Here is a 14,842-nt window from a genome sequence, read left to right on the forward strand (position 1 = left end):
AATTCTATTGTTATGTCACTTATTTGGATTGAGCCTTTAAATTTTTAGGCCATAAATATGTTGGTAGAAGCCCATTACCAACCGAGTACCAACCGTACCACTCAATTGGTATACCAACGTTATTAGTTAGTATAAATGGTGGATTTTTCATACCAATTATATATTTATTAGTATATAGTATTGGAAAATTAAAGTTGGTGTACCAACCAATCCACCCCTAATATCATGTACAACCAGGAAACTAGTACATACAAAATATTCAACTAATCCCGGAAAAAAGGTCTTTAATCCCCCATAAGAATTCGTAAGGACGTAATTTGATCAAAAATTAGTCCTGTAAGACTGGAATATCTAAACGTGTGACAGAACAATCTATCATCAACTATTTTCTACCACTTCCCATATGAAATTAGTTCCTCAACAAAAAATATGAACAATAGGAGGCTAAATATCATGTTCCATGCGTATACTACTGGAGGATATGATCTAAGGCTTAATGGGGATTCCTTCCAGACAATGAACGAACTCTTCCAGTCGCCGAGGGTTATCCCAGCTGGTTTCGGCTGTGGCTTCTCAGGCAACTTAGGCTTCTCAGGCTCCTTAGGCTTCTCACGCGCCTTGCTTGTGTACTGCAAAATGAAGTCAAAGTGAGCTGAAGCTTGCTCAAAAATTCAAAAGAAATGACTTCTCTGAGCTGTAGTTTTAAGTTTCTCACCCCAACTTCCTGTGGTTTGAATCCTTGTTTTACATGACCTCGAGATGACTCTGCAACTTCATTCTTTACCTTACTGTGAGTACTGTAGTCATATGATCGATTTGGAAGTTTTGTTTCTGATTGCTCTTGTCCTCCACCAGTTGTAACCATCTGAAGTTTCCTGCCCCCACTTTCATTTTGGGAACTTTTAAGAAGCACTGCATTAGTATCTCGTATGGACTGGCCCTGAAGAAAAAGTAGTGTTCAAACATTAATAAGTTTCCAAAGCCTCAAAATCTGTAGTAAAGTCTGAGTGATTATAAACTCAAACTAACAACAAAACTTAAAATATGACTTCATCACAAGTTCTTATATATGAGAATATCAATTGAGAGTTAAGAGAATGCTATATTGTAGGTGAGTAACATATTATTAACAATAACAATGTGAGTGGCAAGCACATCATAAAGAATCCTGATACTCATAGCACATTATAAGTACTCATGTCTATTAGGCAGTCCTACTGAAATGCTTCTTTAGCCAATGGGAAGTAATTCATTACCTGTTGATGTATACTCTCTTCGTACACCTTATGCAACGACTTTGGCTCGCTTGAGTGGTTGAAGAGAGTAGTGCGTGATCTATCTTCCAAGGAGTAATCACCATCCTCCAAATCATCATGTCCGAATGCAGATTGCAGCTCAAGGTCGTCATCACTACCGGCATTTGCATGCAGAAAGATGTCTCTCAGATTGGAGGTAAAATAATCAGGTGATTGAGGTGACTCTTGAGCGGAGAAGAGTGTAGCAAAAATGTCTTCTGGCCGTGTATTCTCCTGCAAGGTGATTTGCAAGTCATACAGAAAGTGTTAGTTGCAGATTTGTTACTTTGCACCAATAAAATGAAGAAATATATTTAGAGATTTAGCTTTCAATTCAGTACTCATGTTCAATGATCTCACCTCTGGAATACTCGGCCTACCAAAATCTGTCATGATGAGATTCTGAAAATCAAATGCGTTGTTAGTGCTGGGTTCACAAACTTCACCTCCAGTGCAGGCTCCATTGTCAGTACCCTCATCTTTTTTCTTCAAGCGACAGAGAACAAAGTCCCTCTATAGAATTAAAAAAAAAAATCAGGCTCTAAGTCCTCTAACTAAATAACCAAAACTAAAAAGGGGCTTAGTTGTTGAACTTAAACCAAAACCCATTGTCCAAAAGGGGCCTCAATTTTATGTTAGTTTTTGATTCTGAAACCAAACCCCTCTTTTCTCCAAAAAAAAAAAAAAAACCAAACCCCTCAAGCCAAGCACCTTCAAAGAAATATAGTAACAATGCTGCGAAGTATAACTAAATTTTCAAACTATACCACAAACTTCACATCAGAATTCCCTTTTGAGTTTAGTTCAACTGCTGAACTTAAAACCCATATAGAGTTTGCTCAACAATGCAAAATCAAAGGTTCAAAACATAGATATTGTTTTAGTGTATGAACTTGAACAAAAACACATTTGCTCTAGAAGGGTGTCCTCTTCAAGTAATCTCTCCATTAAAAACCTAAAGTCCAAAACCCCATAAAATCAACCATCTCAAACAAATATTATCAATTTCCTATCTACAACACAACATTGAAATCAAATATAGAGGAAATATAAGCAAATGTTATCACAGAGTGATCATCACCTGCCTAGCAGCATTAGGAAGCAGGGTTTCAGGTATGTAATATTCATGGATCACCCAAACGGTCTTCTGCCCACTCCTGACTTTGCCAATATAGAAAGTCAAGGTCCTCTTCTTCCCGATCAAAGCCTTAGACCGCCGAGCTCTGATCTCACGCTCTACCCCAGTAATCTTCCAAAACCCTTTCTCAGTTGCCCGGTTCCGACTATTCCCTTTTGTCTTGTAATCCGGCCTACTGAAGTAGAACCACTCATCATCATCCGACCCTATCAATGAAAACCCTGAAACACCAAAACCCAATTCACAACCAAACCACTTGGCCAAAAACAAAGAACAAGTGTCGAACCCAAATGGGGTTTCAAGATTCAGTTACCGGGCAAATCCCAAGGCTCGCAGCTGCAGATGTCTATTTCCGGGATGACGTCGTTAAAGTTGCGACCTTTGATCTTGTTCTTGAGGTAGTGATCGACCAGCTCCTCCTCTGTCGGGTGGAACCGGAAACCCACCGGAAGTGATGACGCTGACGTGGCCATCCCCGGCTAGCTTTCATCAAACGGAGAATGTTTCTTAGCTCAGTAGTAGTAGAACTCATGGAGTCATCATGGTCTGATCAGAATCACAGAGTTTGGACTAACTATTGACTTGTTTATACGGTCTAACTTCCAGGTCTTTGGCTCTATCTTTTTGTCTCGTAGGTTTGGTGGGTCCCGCGCACCTTCCCGCGTAGAAAGCGTAGCTTCCATGAAGCGAATGGATTCATGCGTTGCCCAACGGACTCTATTTTCCAAATAGTCGTATCGTAGATGAACCCTGATCATCTATAAGAAAGCACAATTTATTCAAATCTATATTCCGCTAATTTTCTTATACGAATACGGGAGAAATCGTGAATCTAAATCAATCTTGGTTCATTCATATATTGATTGATTTCGAGTTGATAATCATATGAAGCAGTTGAGGTAGTTGAACTGTGTATAAAAAATAAAATAAAAGGGAAGGGTAGACACGTAGAACAGTGTTCACCTTGACCCAAGCAGTGTCGCGCAACTCTTTTCACACTAAGCAGCTCCGCAAACTCTATTATATCTCTTAGCCAACACTGAGTTACAGACATGATAGTTTGAGAATGCTTGGAAGTGATTTACAAGGTGAGATTATGAGTTTGATTGTTTATTTTATAATCATCCGTGGTGATTTCACTTGATGGTGTGTAAAGTGTGATATTCCAATATAAACTGGTCTGTGCATGGCAACAAAAAGAAGCAGACAGGCAGGAGTGCAGTTTGAGGTCAATGTAACTCATCATTTCTGGTTCTTATGTCCACTGTAATAGTAGTTTAGAGTTTCTTCACGAGGAAGTTGTCTCAATGATCTGTTCTATCAACCATAAATCTACATACCTATAAGTAATAATCACCAAATTGGAAAACTGGATATTAAAGTGGAGGAACAATGCTTTAATATAATATATAAAGGGTCTTCAAAATCCAGTTGTTTCATCGAAAAAAACTTTCTACTCCTTGCCTAAATAAAACAGGCCAAGGCTTCCGAGAAACAGTACATGGGAACGAAGACTATCATACTTCTAAACACTTCATTCCATAATCAGTTGTGAACCTGGAGCCCAGAAGGATTGGTATGTCGGCTATACAAGGGTCCTACAGATTTACAAATCCCTTTTGGCTCCAAAAATTCACAAGTCTCTTGATAATAATTCGTGACTAAGAACGACACCGGATGTTTTCAGGTGAAAGTACGACGGTCAGTCCAGCATGATCTGAAAGTGTATAGTTTTCAGGCCATATTCCCTTCTCTGCCTCACTTGGGTAAAGAGCTGCATTCTTCACCTTGAATCCGAGGGCTTCCTTTGTGCATTCCTCAGACTTCTCTCCAATCCCACCGAGGTTTTCCTTTTGGTCTGACCCTGTACGACTCCAGATCATATTCTGCAATGCCAATGGCTATTACATCAGGGCAAAGCTTATGCAATAAGAAAGCTGAAACTGTAGGAACTCAAACTTCCAGAAGTTATCAATGGTAAGTTACCTTGAATTCTTCATAATCAAGGACACCATTTGCATCAGTGTCTGCTTGGATCCATAGATCTCTTGTCTCCTGGAAACCCAGCCCGGATGGATGACCAATTAAATTAACCTGAAACATTCTTATGTAAGTCTTGTCTAAATTGAAATTAACCTTTCTTGTCAGAATTTTTTTTTTAAATTGACCTGGGAAATTCTTATATAAGTATTATCTTTCTACTTGAACTTCATCATAGTGAAAGTGAATAGAGCAAACCTGACGGAGTGCTTCACAGAAAGCTGAGGAAGTAATAAAATCACCGTGGTTGTCACCCTTTAAAAAGGCAAATGCATCATTTTCAGCCATGGAAGCTTTTCGAAGCTGGCGCTGAAAAGAATAAATGAATAGATAAATCACCACAACATGTGGAAAGATTAGAATGGTTGATGAGCTATACTGGTACTGTACATTTCACCAGAGCTTGCTAGCACTATTCAACAGAATGCATCATCCTAGAACTGCTTTAACAGACTGCAAAATAAAATGGAACATTATTACACTTGAGATTTGGGTAAATGAAATGCTTACTCTTAATATTCCGAAAACAGCTTCGCACCAACTAGTCTTTAATGGTTTTCGGGATTTGTTAGGATTACAGAGCCAAATGAAATCAACTCCACAGATGTTTCCCCTATGGTTGCGGTGGCTAACCCACTGTACAAAATGAAGATGAAATCCGCAATCAGAATACTGATGTGCACTATGCAGATGGAAACAGTTCTAACCAAGTAATTTAATGAGTTCAAACTTAATAATCCAGAAAAACCAACCTTGTGGGCATCATTATCGGTATATTGATGGGCAGTATCATATGTTGATTCAAAACCCTGTGATCTAAGGAATTTGTACACATGACCACGCTTGCTTCCATTCCAGTCACTGCAGAAAATAATAAACAAATACATAAATGATAATAACATGATTCTCTAATTCAGCAGAGGCTATACAACTGGAGGTGACCTCTCAATCTTACAATTCTTTTGTATGTGAAGGTGAAAATTGGATTCCAGTTCTTTGGTGCAAAACCAAGAGGTATCCTTTAAACTAGCACCTTCAAAAGGATATACATTTTAAAGGTGTGAATGTAAGAGTCCCACATCACATAAGTGGCAACAATGTACAAGTATTCATCAGAGAGACCTTTAGATATAACACAACTCACACCTTGTGGCTGTACATACATAGATTTTGGGACAGTAAAATAAAGCAGACCTATAATAGTGAGTGTTTCACTAATAGTACCTCAGTGAGGTATAAGTACTACAGAGAAGAGCTTCGTATTGGAACATTAAATGAGAAAGGTAAGATAGAAACGCACCCGCAGAGTATGATGGGCATATGGTTTAGCTTGTTTTCATTTTGATAAGTCTCCACAAATTGCAAAATTTTGTAAACCTATAAAAGGAAGGATAAGATATTAAGATAGGCGCTACAGCAGCACTGAATCATGATATGCATAAGATTTGGACATGTTAAAGGATATATATTAATACCTGATGCAATCTTACAATACAGAGGCTGGAATCATGAGGAAATAACAAGTGTGTGTTCACAATAAGAATTTCTTGTTGAAGGTTGCCTCTCTGGACTTGTGACAAGGGAGCAGTTAACTGAACATGGAGTAGCTGGGCAACACGGTCTCCGAAATCATTAAAGTGCAACTCTCGATAATTTAGAACTCTAAAGCAATCACTTCGAACAGCAGTCAGCAGACCTGTATAGATTACAGAAAACAAGTCAATGCCATACAGCTTGCAGCTACATACAGGAGATCACTTCAGTCGACAGTTCACAAAATTGTAATGAAGTTTAGAGTATAGAAAGTAGAAACCTATTTAACTGCATAAAATATGAAATTCATCACATTAAACTACTTTTGTCAACAATTATGCGCATGTTTGGTCAGAACTACAAGTTACTCATACAGAAACTGAAGTTGAAACAGCAATGAGATTATAAAGTCATCAAACTAAGCTCAAAAAGGATTGATGCTAAACGATTCCAATATGGCTAATGTTTGAAATGAAAGTCGAAGGGATTGATTATAGGTAACAACATACCATCTCCACGGTCGTTCGTTCGTGCAAGCTTGAAGGTACCATAGCCAGCATCACCAAGCCTCTTCAGGTACATATTCACAAATTCTTCATTTCCAACCCAGAACTCCTATTTTCACAGAAAGGGACTATTCAGCACATACAGTTGGAAGAAACTTTTAACTTCGCATCATTTAGTTTAGACCAAAACTCGGCAAAAAACAGCACAAGGGTACATAAAAATTACCTGGAGACATATAATAGCAGACGATTCATACAGTAACCAATCCAAAATCTTCTGATTCCTAGTCATCCAGAATGAACTGAATTGACTTTCACGAAGCCCTTGATTCTGTTCCACACCACAACAACAACGAAAAACTTCAGAACAACATAAGAAACTCAACAGATTTATAAGCAAAATGGGAAAGACTGGGGACCTGTTGATCGAGTCGCTTGTAGATTGGAGCCAGAATATTGAAAGTAGTACAAGAAAGCAAACCAGACCCTGCCCTTGTCTCTGGCTTTGGCTCCTCCACTGATACAAAGCTTCCTTTAAAGCCCATTGAAAGGCTCTCGTGGACATTAGGATTGGAGTCTTTGTCTCTCATATTACGGTTTGCCACCTGAGTTTCAAACACCCAATAACTCAAAAACTGAACTTGAAGATTCCAAACACAACAAAACAGAACAACATCTATTCACAGAAACAAAGAGATTGACATTGTTCACATACCATGTTAAAACTCCTTGCCAAAGTTCTTAATGATGATAAAGTTGCTAAATTTGAAGAGAGAAAATGAGACAAAGTGCGATGGGTTTTGGAAAAAGTTTCAATCTTCGCTAAAGATTCAAGCTTTCAGTTGTGAGTGCGGTGATTTGTAAGCAATGCTTGGATATTTGCACTCAAATGGAATTAGTTTTATAGAACAAAATGAGCGAAATTGAGACTTTTTTGTCTGGCGGAGTGAGGATAGAAAAGAATCTAAGTCATCTAGTGGCCCGGTAGGCTGGTAGGGTCCAAACCCGAAGCTTCTGTGCTTCTGTGCTTCTGCTATCGACATCACTCCGACCAGCTAGGATTACGATGTAATTGCAATCTCCATTGTTGTCTGTGTAATGATAACTTGATAAGCATCTACTTCTTAAACCCTGACTATGAACCGAAGGATAATCTTGAACCATCCCGACTCGGTCAGTATCGATATCCAGTTGCACGAGTTGTGGAGTCGGTTCTTAATTATGATCGACGTTACTTGATACTTACTAACCAAAATGAAATGAGTCTGAATAATTGTGAATATGATTGGTGAGAAATGAAATACAATGGACTTTCTTGTATGGTTTGAGATCCTATGCAATATTTAGTAAGACTGTGAGTGATTGTTTCCTACTCCAACTCGAGGGGCTTTACATTTTATAGTAATTCACTGAATTGTTGATGAAGTTATGTTGGCAGCAATTATATTTAAACGATCTCTTCCTACTTTCTGTTCTTGTGTGTCACCGAAAGCTATTTGAATCGAGTATCATTGACATCAAAAGTTATGGAAACGATTTCTGGGGCATGATAATGTGCCAAATGGTAACACGAGGTACACGACTAGCTGAAAAAGCTGGGTACCAACTACCAAGAGAATCCCTTTATGAAAAACAAAATCTAAAGTAAAATTTTAGATTACCTAAATGAAAACAATGTTGTTAGGTTAAGAAGATATCATGATTCTTACCCAAAATTATCAGAACAACATATTTCTGAGTAAACCCATGTTAATTCCAGGAATTGGAGTAGATTTTAAGTCCTTATGCTCCAAGCAAGCTCAACAAGAAGAATAATTATATCTGAAATAGAATTATGATACCACCCTACATGCTCTATCAAAGGACCAAGTTATCAAATAGTTTATGCATGCATGATTTGATTGATAATTTGAAAACAGAATCATCATTTTATCACAAATATCTCAAAAAACCAAACATGTCATATGACGATATATACAGGAGATCGAACGCGCAAACTCAACTAGAGAGAAAAAAAAACTAAGCAAAGAAACCGTGTGCGTCGGTGCACCAGATATTAACGTCTTTGCCAAATGTGAAGTTAGTTTGGTTGTACCCTTTGTACATGGCAAAAATGGATGCCTCTATACATCACACACAACACCAATACCAGAAATGCAACATATTTATATTCTTAGTTCATTTCGTAGTGGTGCAGAAGTTGGAGCATTGCGATTGTATTATTATTTCATAAAGAATGTGAAGTCTATATATGGACTGGTGCGTGACAACTTCCAAAAAAAAAGTAATGACTTCTTTATTGATCGTCATGTTTACATGAACGGTGACTCAAGTAATTATTCTATGTACTTTAAACACCACGTGATATTGTTATGTGGTGTACCCAGTCAATTATATTATTTCATGGTGTTATAAACATGCACGCGGTGAAAATAAAAATTAAATATGAGTAACCAATCAAAAATAAACACAGTAAAAGAGATCAATAATAATAGGAATGTACTCTACGTAGAGTATATACCGGATATATATAATAATTTTTCGCTTCGATATGCACTGCACTTTGTATCATAAAAATACACAGTTGGAGAACTAAACAACTCACACGTGATGAGATTTTGGTTTTGAATTAACATTAATTAGGCTTACTCAAATAAGTGTTACATGAACATTTTATATTTCTTAAATTACATAGGGAAGTGTAAAAGTCCATGATCTAAATTCCACCTTACATGTGTTACACAACACATTGTATTTACAATGAACACTTGTTACAATTTTAAGGATTATTATCTACTATTTTGAGGATGTTTCTATTTTTATTCATGGTATATCTTGTCCTAATTAATATATAATAGTTGTTGAGAATATACATTCCATATTGAGAATTGAGATCTAGCCTATAGGATTATAAGGGTTTAGGTCACTTAATCCATTACCAATTGGTTTTAAATGTGAATCTCATATCACTATATCAATATTCTAGATAAGAAAGGATATGCATTCCCAAATTATACAAAATATTTGATGTAATGCATATATAAAAGGGAAACAAATTTGCTCCTCACCCTTAATTCCCCACCTTCATCCCTATCACTCATAAGAATGTCATGGGTCTTTCTAACTCAACCATTTTATCCATGGTTAACTCTATAATAATTAAATAATTGTTCTGGGAAAATTAATATTCTACATTTGTGTGTGTCTTAGCCTTATTAGGTTTTCTGTTAGAGATAGATTCGCATCTCTGTAATAGATTAGGACTTTGAATCCTACATGATTGTAGTTATCTAATGCATATATATATGTCTCATTATCAATCAATAAACGGTTACGTTCTGTTCCATTACGTTGTTATTAGTCTCGTTGCATTCCTCCTTCAACACGTTATCAGCACTTTATTCTACAATGTCTGAATGACGAGGCCACCACCAGAAATTCATCCCTAGCCCTGAACCCCCCCCCCCTCCGACAGCCTTTCTTTTTTGGCATTGCCAGAAATTTTGATCCGACAAATTGTTGTCGAGAGAAAAAAAACAAAAACCAGTAAATCGTAATTGCTATGGGCACCCAAGATTTTCCTCTGGGCACCATACCTTCATCATCGACCCTGCCGCCGACGACTTGATTTTTTATCCGGCTCTAATTTATTTGTAGAGTCTTGTCCATGTGGCACCGCTGCCCATCTCTTCTCCCCCGGCGTCTCTTGTTCCGCTGACGTCGCCGCCGCACGCACATATTCCTAGACGGTAGCAAAACCCATCATCGAGACCATGCTCGACTTCGAACCATGGCTCCAACAGTAGCGCTTGATCAGCGACGCGTCTCTTTGTTTCCAGTCTTCGACGTCGTCACTCTCATTCGATGATCCTCTAGCGTGGCCCCACGAGCGACCCAGTTTTGCAGATCCAAGACTAACCCGGTGTCTGATCGATCAAGCCATGCTCGCCCTCTATGTCGCCGCAGCACCGTGCCGCCACTCTTGCCTAGCTCGTCAACCCCGACTTAATTTCATGCCATCACAGTCGCCTAGTTATGCAGCTTGGACCTCGACCCGGCTTCCATGACACGACCCGAGCCCCGGTCTTGGCCTTCTGCCAGCCCAACAGCTTTTATTTGGGCCTCAGGCTTTCTGAGCCCAAGAGCCCTTTGGGCCTTTACAAGTTTTTTCCCTTTTTCTTTTCCTATTGATTTATTAAATCGGTTATTTGCACGTTTTCGTTTTCTAACTATGTTTCACCTGCTTGTATAGGAAAAGTGATATATCGTCGTACTATGAGATGACATTCATGCCGAGATGGACGATACATTTGTCATCTACATATGATTTCGATCGTATCCTCAAAAAGATTTTTATGTCATCGGACGAAGATCGAAAAGGAATTCATCAAACAACTTTTCTACATGAAGATATTTGAAGATTATCTCATTTTAATGCGGTCTAGTTGGTAGACCAACAAGTATGTTTTTCTTAAAATTGCTGTTTTTGAACATATATATATATATATATAAATTATCGGGCGCTATTAGCCTTCTTCATATCTTTTTTCTGGTCTTTCTTATAACGCCGATGAGACCACAGAAGGATATGATTCCCCTCTTGGTTGACGTTTTCCATGTGACGATCCTGGGGGAGTCACGTTATTATTTAAAGGGAAGAAATCGATTTCGTGTGGTCGCCTGAGTGCACCGCTGTTTTGGGTGCGATCATGAAAATCACCGATATGCATCGATTATTTTGTGACCATATACATCACAACCCTTCTAATTCTGGTTACATACTTGAATAATTTCGATTACTCGAAACTTATACAACCCTCGTTTCTTATGGATGGGTAGTCATCGCAACTGTTATTTGAATGTTTGAGTTTTCTTAAACTCATGTCTATAATTGCTAATCTCAAGGTCTATGTACTCATTTATTTGAGTTGAAATCCATTATCCTAAAGTAGCACTATTTGCTTGCAAAAGATCCCAAAAATAACAATTTCTATGGGACACACTTAAAGTGATTCAATAACCGTCTATGATGTTGTATTAGCAGAGTTGACCTTGATGCATGCTCCACATCCAAGAAACACATGTCATTTTTAACACCTATATCTATATATATTGAGTGAACATTTGAGATGGAAACGTAACATTCTTCCATTCTCCAATAAGTAAATTTTTTTTAACCTCAGACTACGGCTCTGCCCGATCCGATATGCAAGATTTTTGTTGCTACAGACTTTTGATTACTCAATCTCTTTTGACTATGGTTTTTGTTTACTATTTTTCAAGTATGATGTTGACATTGCCATGTTTCTTGCTCGACTTTAGCTTAAGTAGTCTATTGGAATTGGAAGCTTGTTTGTGTTGTATTAAAGATTGACATATTCAATAAAATTTCTCGTATTCCTTGTTTACAAGATGAACTCATGAAAATTTTATTTGTCTTAAACTTAGCATGAATGGTCAACGTTTGCAACTCAGGTGGTTTTTAAATTGGCCGTATTTGGGTTACATGGGACCCCAATAATACTACATTGTGAATTTGGACCTTAAAATTTGGAAAACGGACCTCGGGACGTCAAAATTGACGTCGTTTTCCCGGTTACTGTTCCGGTAATTTGGCCGCCGTCCAGCCACTTGCCGGCGTCCCCTGTCAGACCTGGAGTTCCGGCCGCCGTTGGCCTGTTTTCCGGTGATTTTTTCGTCGTTGCTCGTCATTTTGTCGGCATATTTCCCGCAGTTTTTCCTGCCATGTTTTCCCAGTCTAAATTTCACTCGGTTTTGTGTTCTTTTGACATGGTTTTCCGGTTAATTTTCCGGTTTTTCCCAAGTCGTTTTATAGTTCAACCGATTTTGACCACCCGCACTAATTGGATTGTTTTTACCACCCTAATTGTTTGGTATTCAACTGCTTCAATATCATGTTTTTCCAACTCTTAAGTTGAAAAATGTAGTTTTATTGCCATGTGATACATTCGATGGGATTGCACTTTGTTTCAATCCGCCCTCTTACAATATTCTACGGTGTATTGTATAGAGAAGTTCACCACGTCGTTGAATCTCTTAATTTTATTTTGACAATGTCCCGCCGTGAAATCGAGTGTCTTGCTAATTGCATAACCTCCCACACTGTTTTACGGCGCATGTAGTTGTTTTACGGATCTCGTGCGGAGATCGTGTTCTATATCTTCGTGTCTTGCTAAGTTTTAAAGGCCATACATGTCAATGTTACATTTTCATCTTGATACTTGTGTTGAGAATGAAGAGGAATATCTTTGTGTTACCTCTAAGAAAGCGGTCCAGTACCGCATCTTAGGGAAGATAAAGAGTCTCGGGAATGGTTTGTATCTTACTTCCATTCGAATTTCTGAATCCTATGCGGTTGAATGCCACTTTTGTGATTCAGACTCTTATATGCTTTGGCATGCCTGTCTCGGGCATCTTGGACGTGATATGATGATTATAATTCTTACGAATTCACGTGGTCATCCATTTTTCAAGTCCCGGAAGCGATTGATGGACCATCTCACCCGTGCTCAACACGGTGAGGCCTTTCTCGGCAGCTCTACGACATTCAGGCCTTCGGTTTATAATGCCTCCATGGAAATCTCTAATGCATATCACTCGTTTTGCAAAGCTTGTTCTCTTGCTAGATTTCAAGAAAGTCCTTATTTTCTAATGCTCTAACCGAGAACATTCCATTCTTACAAAGTATTCAAGGTGACATTAGTGGACCATATCCAACTGAATGTGAACACTTTTTGGTATTTTATGGTACAGGTTAAGAGCAACGACGCGTTGGTCATACATCACTTTGTTTTCCACAAGGAACGCTGCATTTACTAAGTTTTTAGCAATAATCATCATACTAAGGGCTCACCACCCTTCCCATCCTCTCAAATCTATTTGATTGGATACCATTGAAGAGTTCACCTCCACGACTTTTGATGATTTCGTTTTGCATGTCTACTGGGATCGTTGTTGAACATATTATTCCTCATGTTCATTCACTGCACGATCTAGCATAGCTCAGACTTGGTTGTGGGTACTAACCTGCCAATTTTAGCATGGAGATATGTAATGTTGCATGCAGGGACACTTATTCGCTTCAGACCCTCAACTCACCAAGCGTTTAGTGTGTATCAGATGGTCACTGGATATGATCCCAACATTCTTTTCACTAACGCCTATTTGGTTAAGTTGTTTATGTGCCACTATTGTAATAATCTCAATGGGTCTACTTGAAAACGCTTAAGTATTTTAGTTGGTTATGCTTTATGAATCACCGATACTTGTCCGCTATATCCAATCTACAACCGTGGATCTCTATCATTCGATATCCGCAGACGGTCACTTTGATGAGACATACTTCCCGTCGTTAGGGGGAGATATGGAATGCTCTCATTCCGGTTTTAAAGCCAGGAATTGACGTGGTGTGGCACTATGTCTCATTCAGATCCCGCACTACTCGAAGTGAGAAAATGTGCAACGCATTATCGACCTCCAGAAAGTTAAAGATTCGATGCTCAATAACTTTACCGATATTGCGAAAGTGATGAGATCGCACATAAATGTTGTGATGTGCCGGTAAGGTTGGAACTCTCAGTATATGGGAGAATTTCATATGACCTGGTCTTAGCACCGTTGGCACCATCCCTGAAAGTGGGAAGGAAGTTGGCGATGACACCATAGTACGTTGTGGTGTTGTCGGCCCCGGTGGTATTTCACCATAAAACAAGGGTGACAAACGCAAAGATGGACTAGTAAGAGTCATAGCTTCGGTCTTGGCTCATACCTAGATGAGGGGGAGACCATTATTCTCTAGAATCAAAAACCAGAAAGAAGCGAGGTGCGTAGGCACAAGTATTTCGCCCATCATCAAGAGATATTCTCTAAACATGTGTATCAACTAAGTTTCTATGAGATGCTATAGACTCTTTTTGTTGATGTTAAAGAAGAATAGAAATCTCTCAATTGATCGTATAAGCGCGCGCGTGTGTTTAATGGATTGATCTCTCATGATTGATGATGTATTCGCTTATGCTCTTATTCCGTTGTAAAGTATCAACGATGAGCAACTTGACCGAAGTGAAAAGAATTAATACAGGCTAAACTAGACTTGTTATATTAGTCATTGTTCGTAAGTGTAATGAGAATGATGAAGTCATGCGATATTTGCAAGAATTATGGCGTAAATATTGTCTCATTATCTTAGTATTGACTATGATGAGTTATATTCTCTCATTATGGACATAATTGCTTTCTGCTACTTGATCAGTAGTAGTGTCCATGAAAATTGATTTGCAGCATATGAAAGTGGTCATATCATATATGTA

General features: G+C 38.4%; 2 protein-coding genes across 2 annotated transcripts; both read right to left on the reverse strand.

Moving 5' to 3' along the window:
- Positions 1-242: 242 nt before the first annotated feature.
- Positions 243-3,026, reverse strand: LOC126803911 (NAC domain-containing protein 14-like). The gene is made up of 6 exons (XM_050531638.1): positions 2,747-3,026; positions 2,377-2,654; positions 1,656-1,808; positions 1,257-1,529; positions 716-940; positions 243-629 (listed from the first exon to the last, which is right to left on the reverse strand). Exons 1-6 carry the CDS (start codon positions 2,904-2,906, stop codon positions 390-392), a joined length of 1,329 nt encoding a protein of 442 aa, XP_050387595.1. The 5' UTR covers positions 2,907-3,026; the 3' UTR covers positions 243-389.
- Positions 3,027-3,767: 741 nt separating this feature from the next.
- On the reverse strand, positions 3,768-7,401 carry LOC126801860 (uncharacterized calcium-binding protein At1g02270-like). Its single transcript, XM_050529334.1, has 11 exons — positions 7,228-7,401; positions 6,932-7,117; positions 6,739-6,843; positions 6,516-6,621; positions 5,949-6,169; positions 5,774-5,850; positions 5,226-5,334; positions 4,984-5,109; positions 4,672-4,782; positions 4,420-4,527; positions 3,768-4,319 (listed from the first exon to the last, which is right to left on the reverse strand). The coding sequence occupies exons 1-11, from the start codon at positions 7,228-7,230 to the stop codon at positions 4,095-4,097; spliced, it is 1,377 nt and encodes a 458-aa protein (XP_050385291.1). The 5' UTR covers positions 7,231-7,401; the 3' UTR covers positions 3,768-4,094.
- Between the last annotated feature and the right edge of the window lie 7,441 nt (positions 7,402-14,842).

The sequence above is a fragment of the Argentina anserina genome, chromosome 7 (genome assembly GCF_933775445.1).
Source record: "Argentina anserina chromosome 7, drPotAnse1.1, whole genome shotgun sequence".
Classification (NCBI taxonomy): Eukaryota; Viridiplantae; Streptophyta; class Magnoliopsida; order Rosales; family Rosaceae; genus Argentina; species Argentina anserina.

Excerpts from the sequence above, each read along its gene's own strand:
- LOC126803911 (XM_050531638.1), bottom strand. The coding sequence starts at position 2,906 with ATGGCCACGTCAGCGTCATCACTTCCGGTGGGTTTCCGGTTCCACCCG. Across the intron at positions 2,655-2,746 it reads CGAGCCTTGGGATTTGCCCG|GGTTTTCATTGATAGGGTCG; the intron begins GTAACTGAATCT and ends TTGGTGTTTCAG. Across the intron at positions 630-715 it reads TCAAACCACAGGAAGTTGGG|TACACAAGCAAGGCGCGTGA; the intron begins GTGAGAAACTTA and ends TTCATTTTGCAG.
- LOC126801860 (XM_050529334.1), bottom strand. Across the intron at positions 4,528-4,671 it reads TCTGTGAAGCACTCCGTCAG|GTTAATTTAATTGGTCATCC; the intron begins GTTTGCTCTATT and ends AGAATGTTTCAG. Across the intron at positions 4,320-4,419 it reads TTGATTATGAAGAATTCAAG|AATATGATCTGGAGTCGTAC; the intron begins GTAACTTACCAT and ends TTGGCATTGCAG.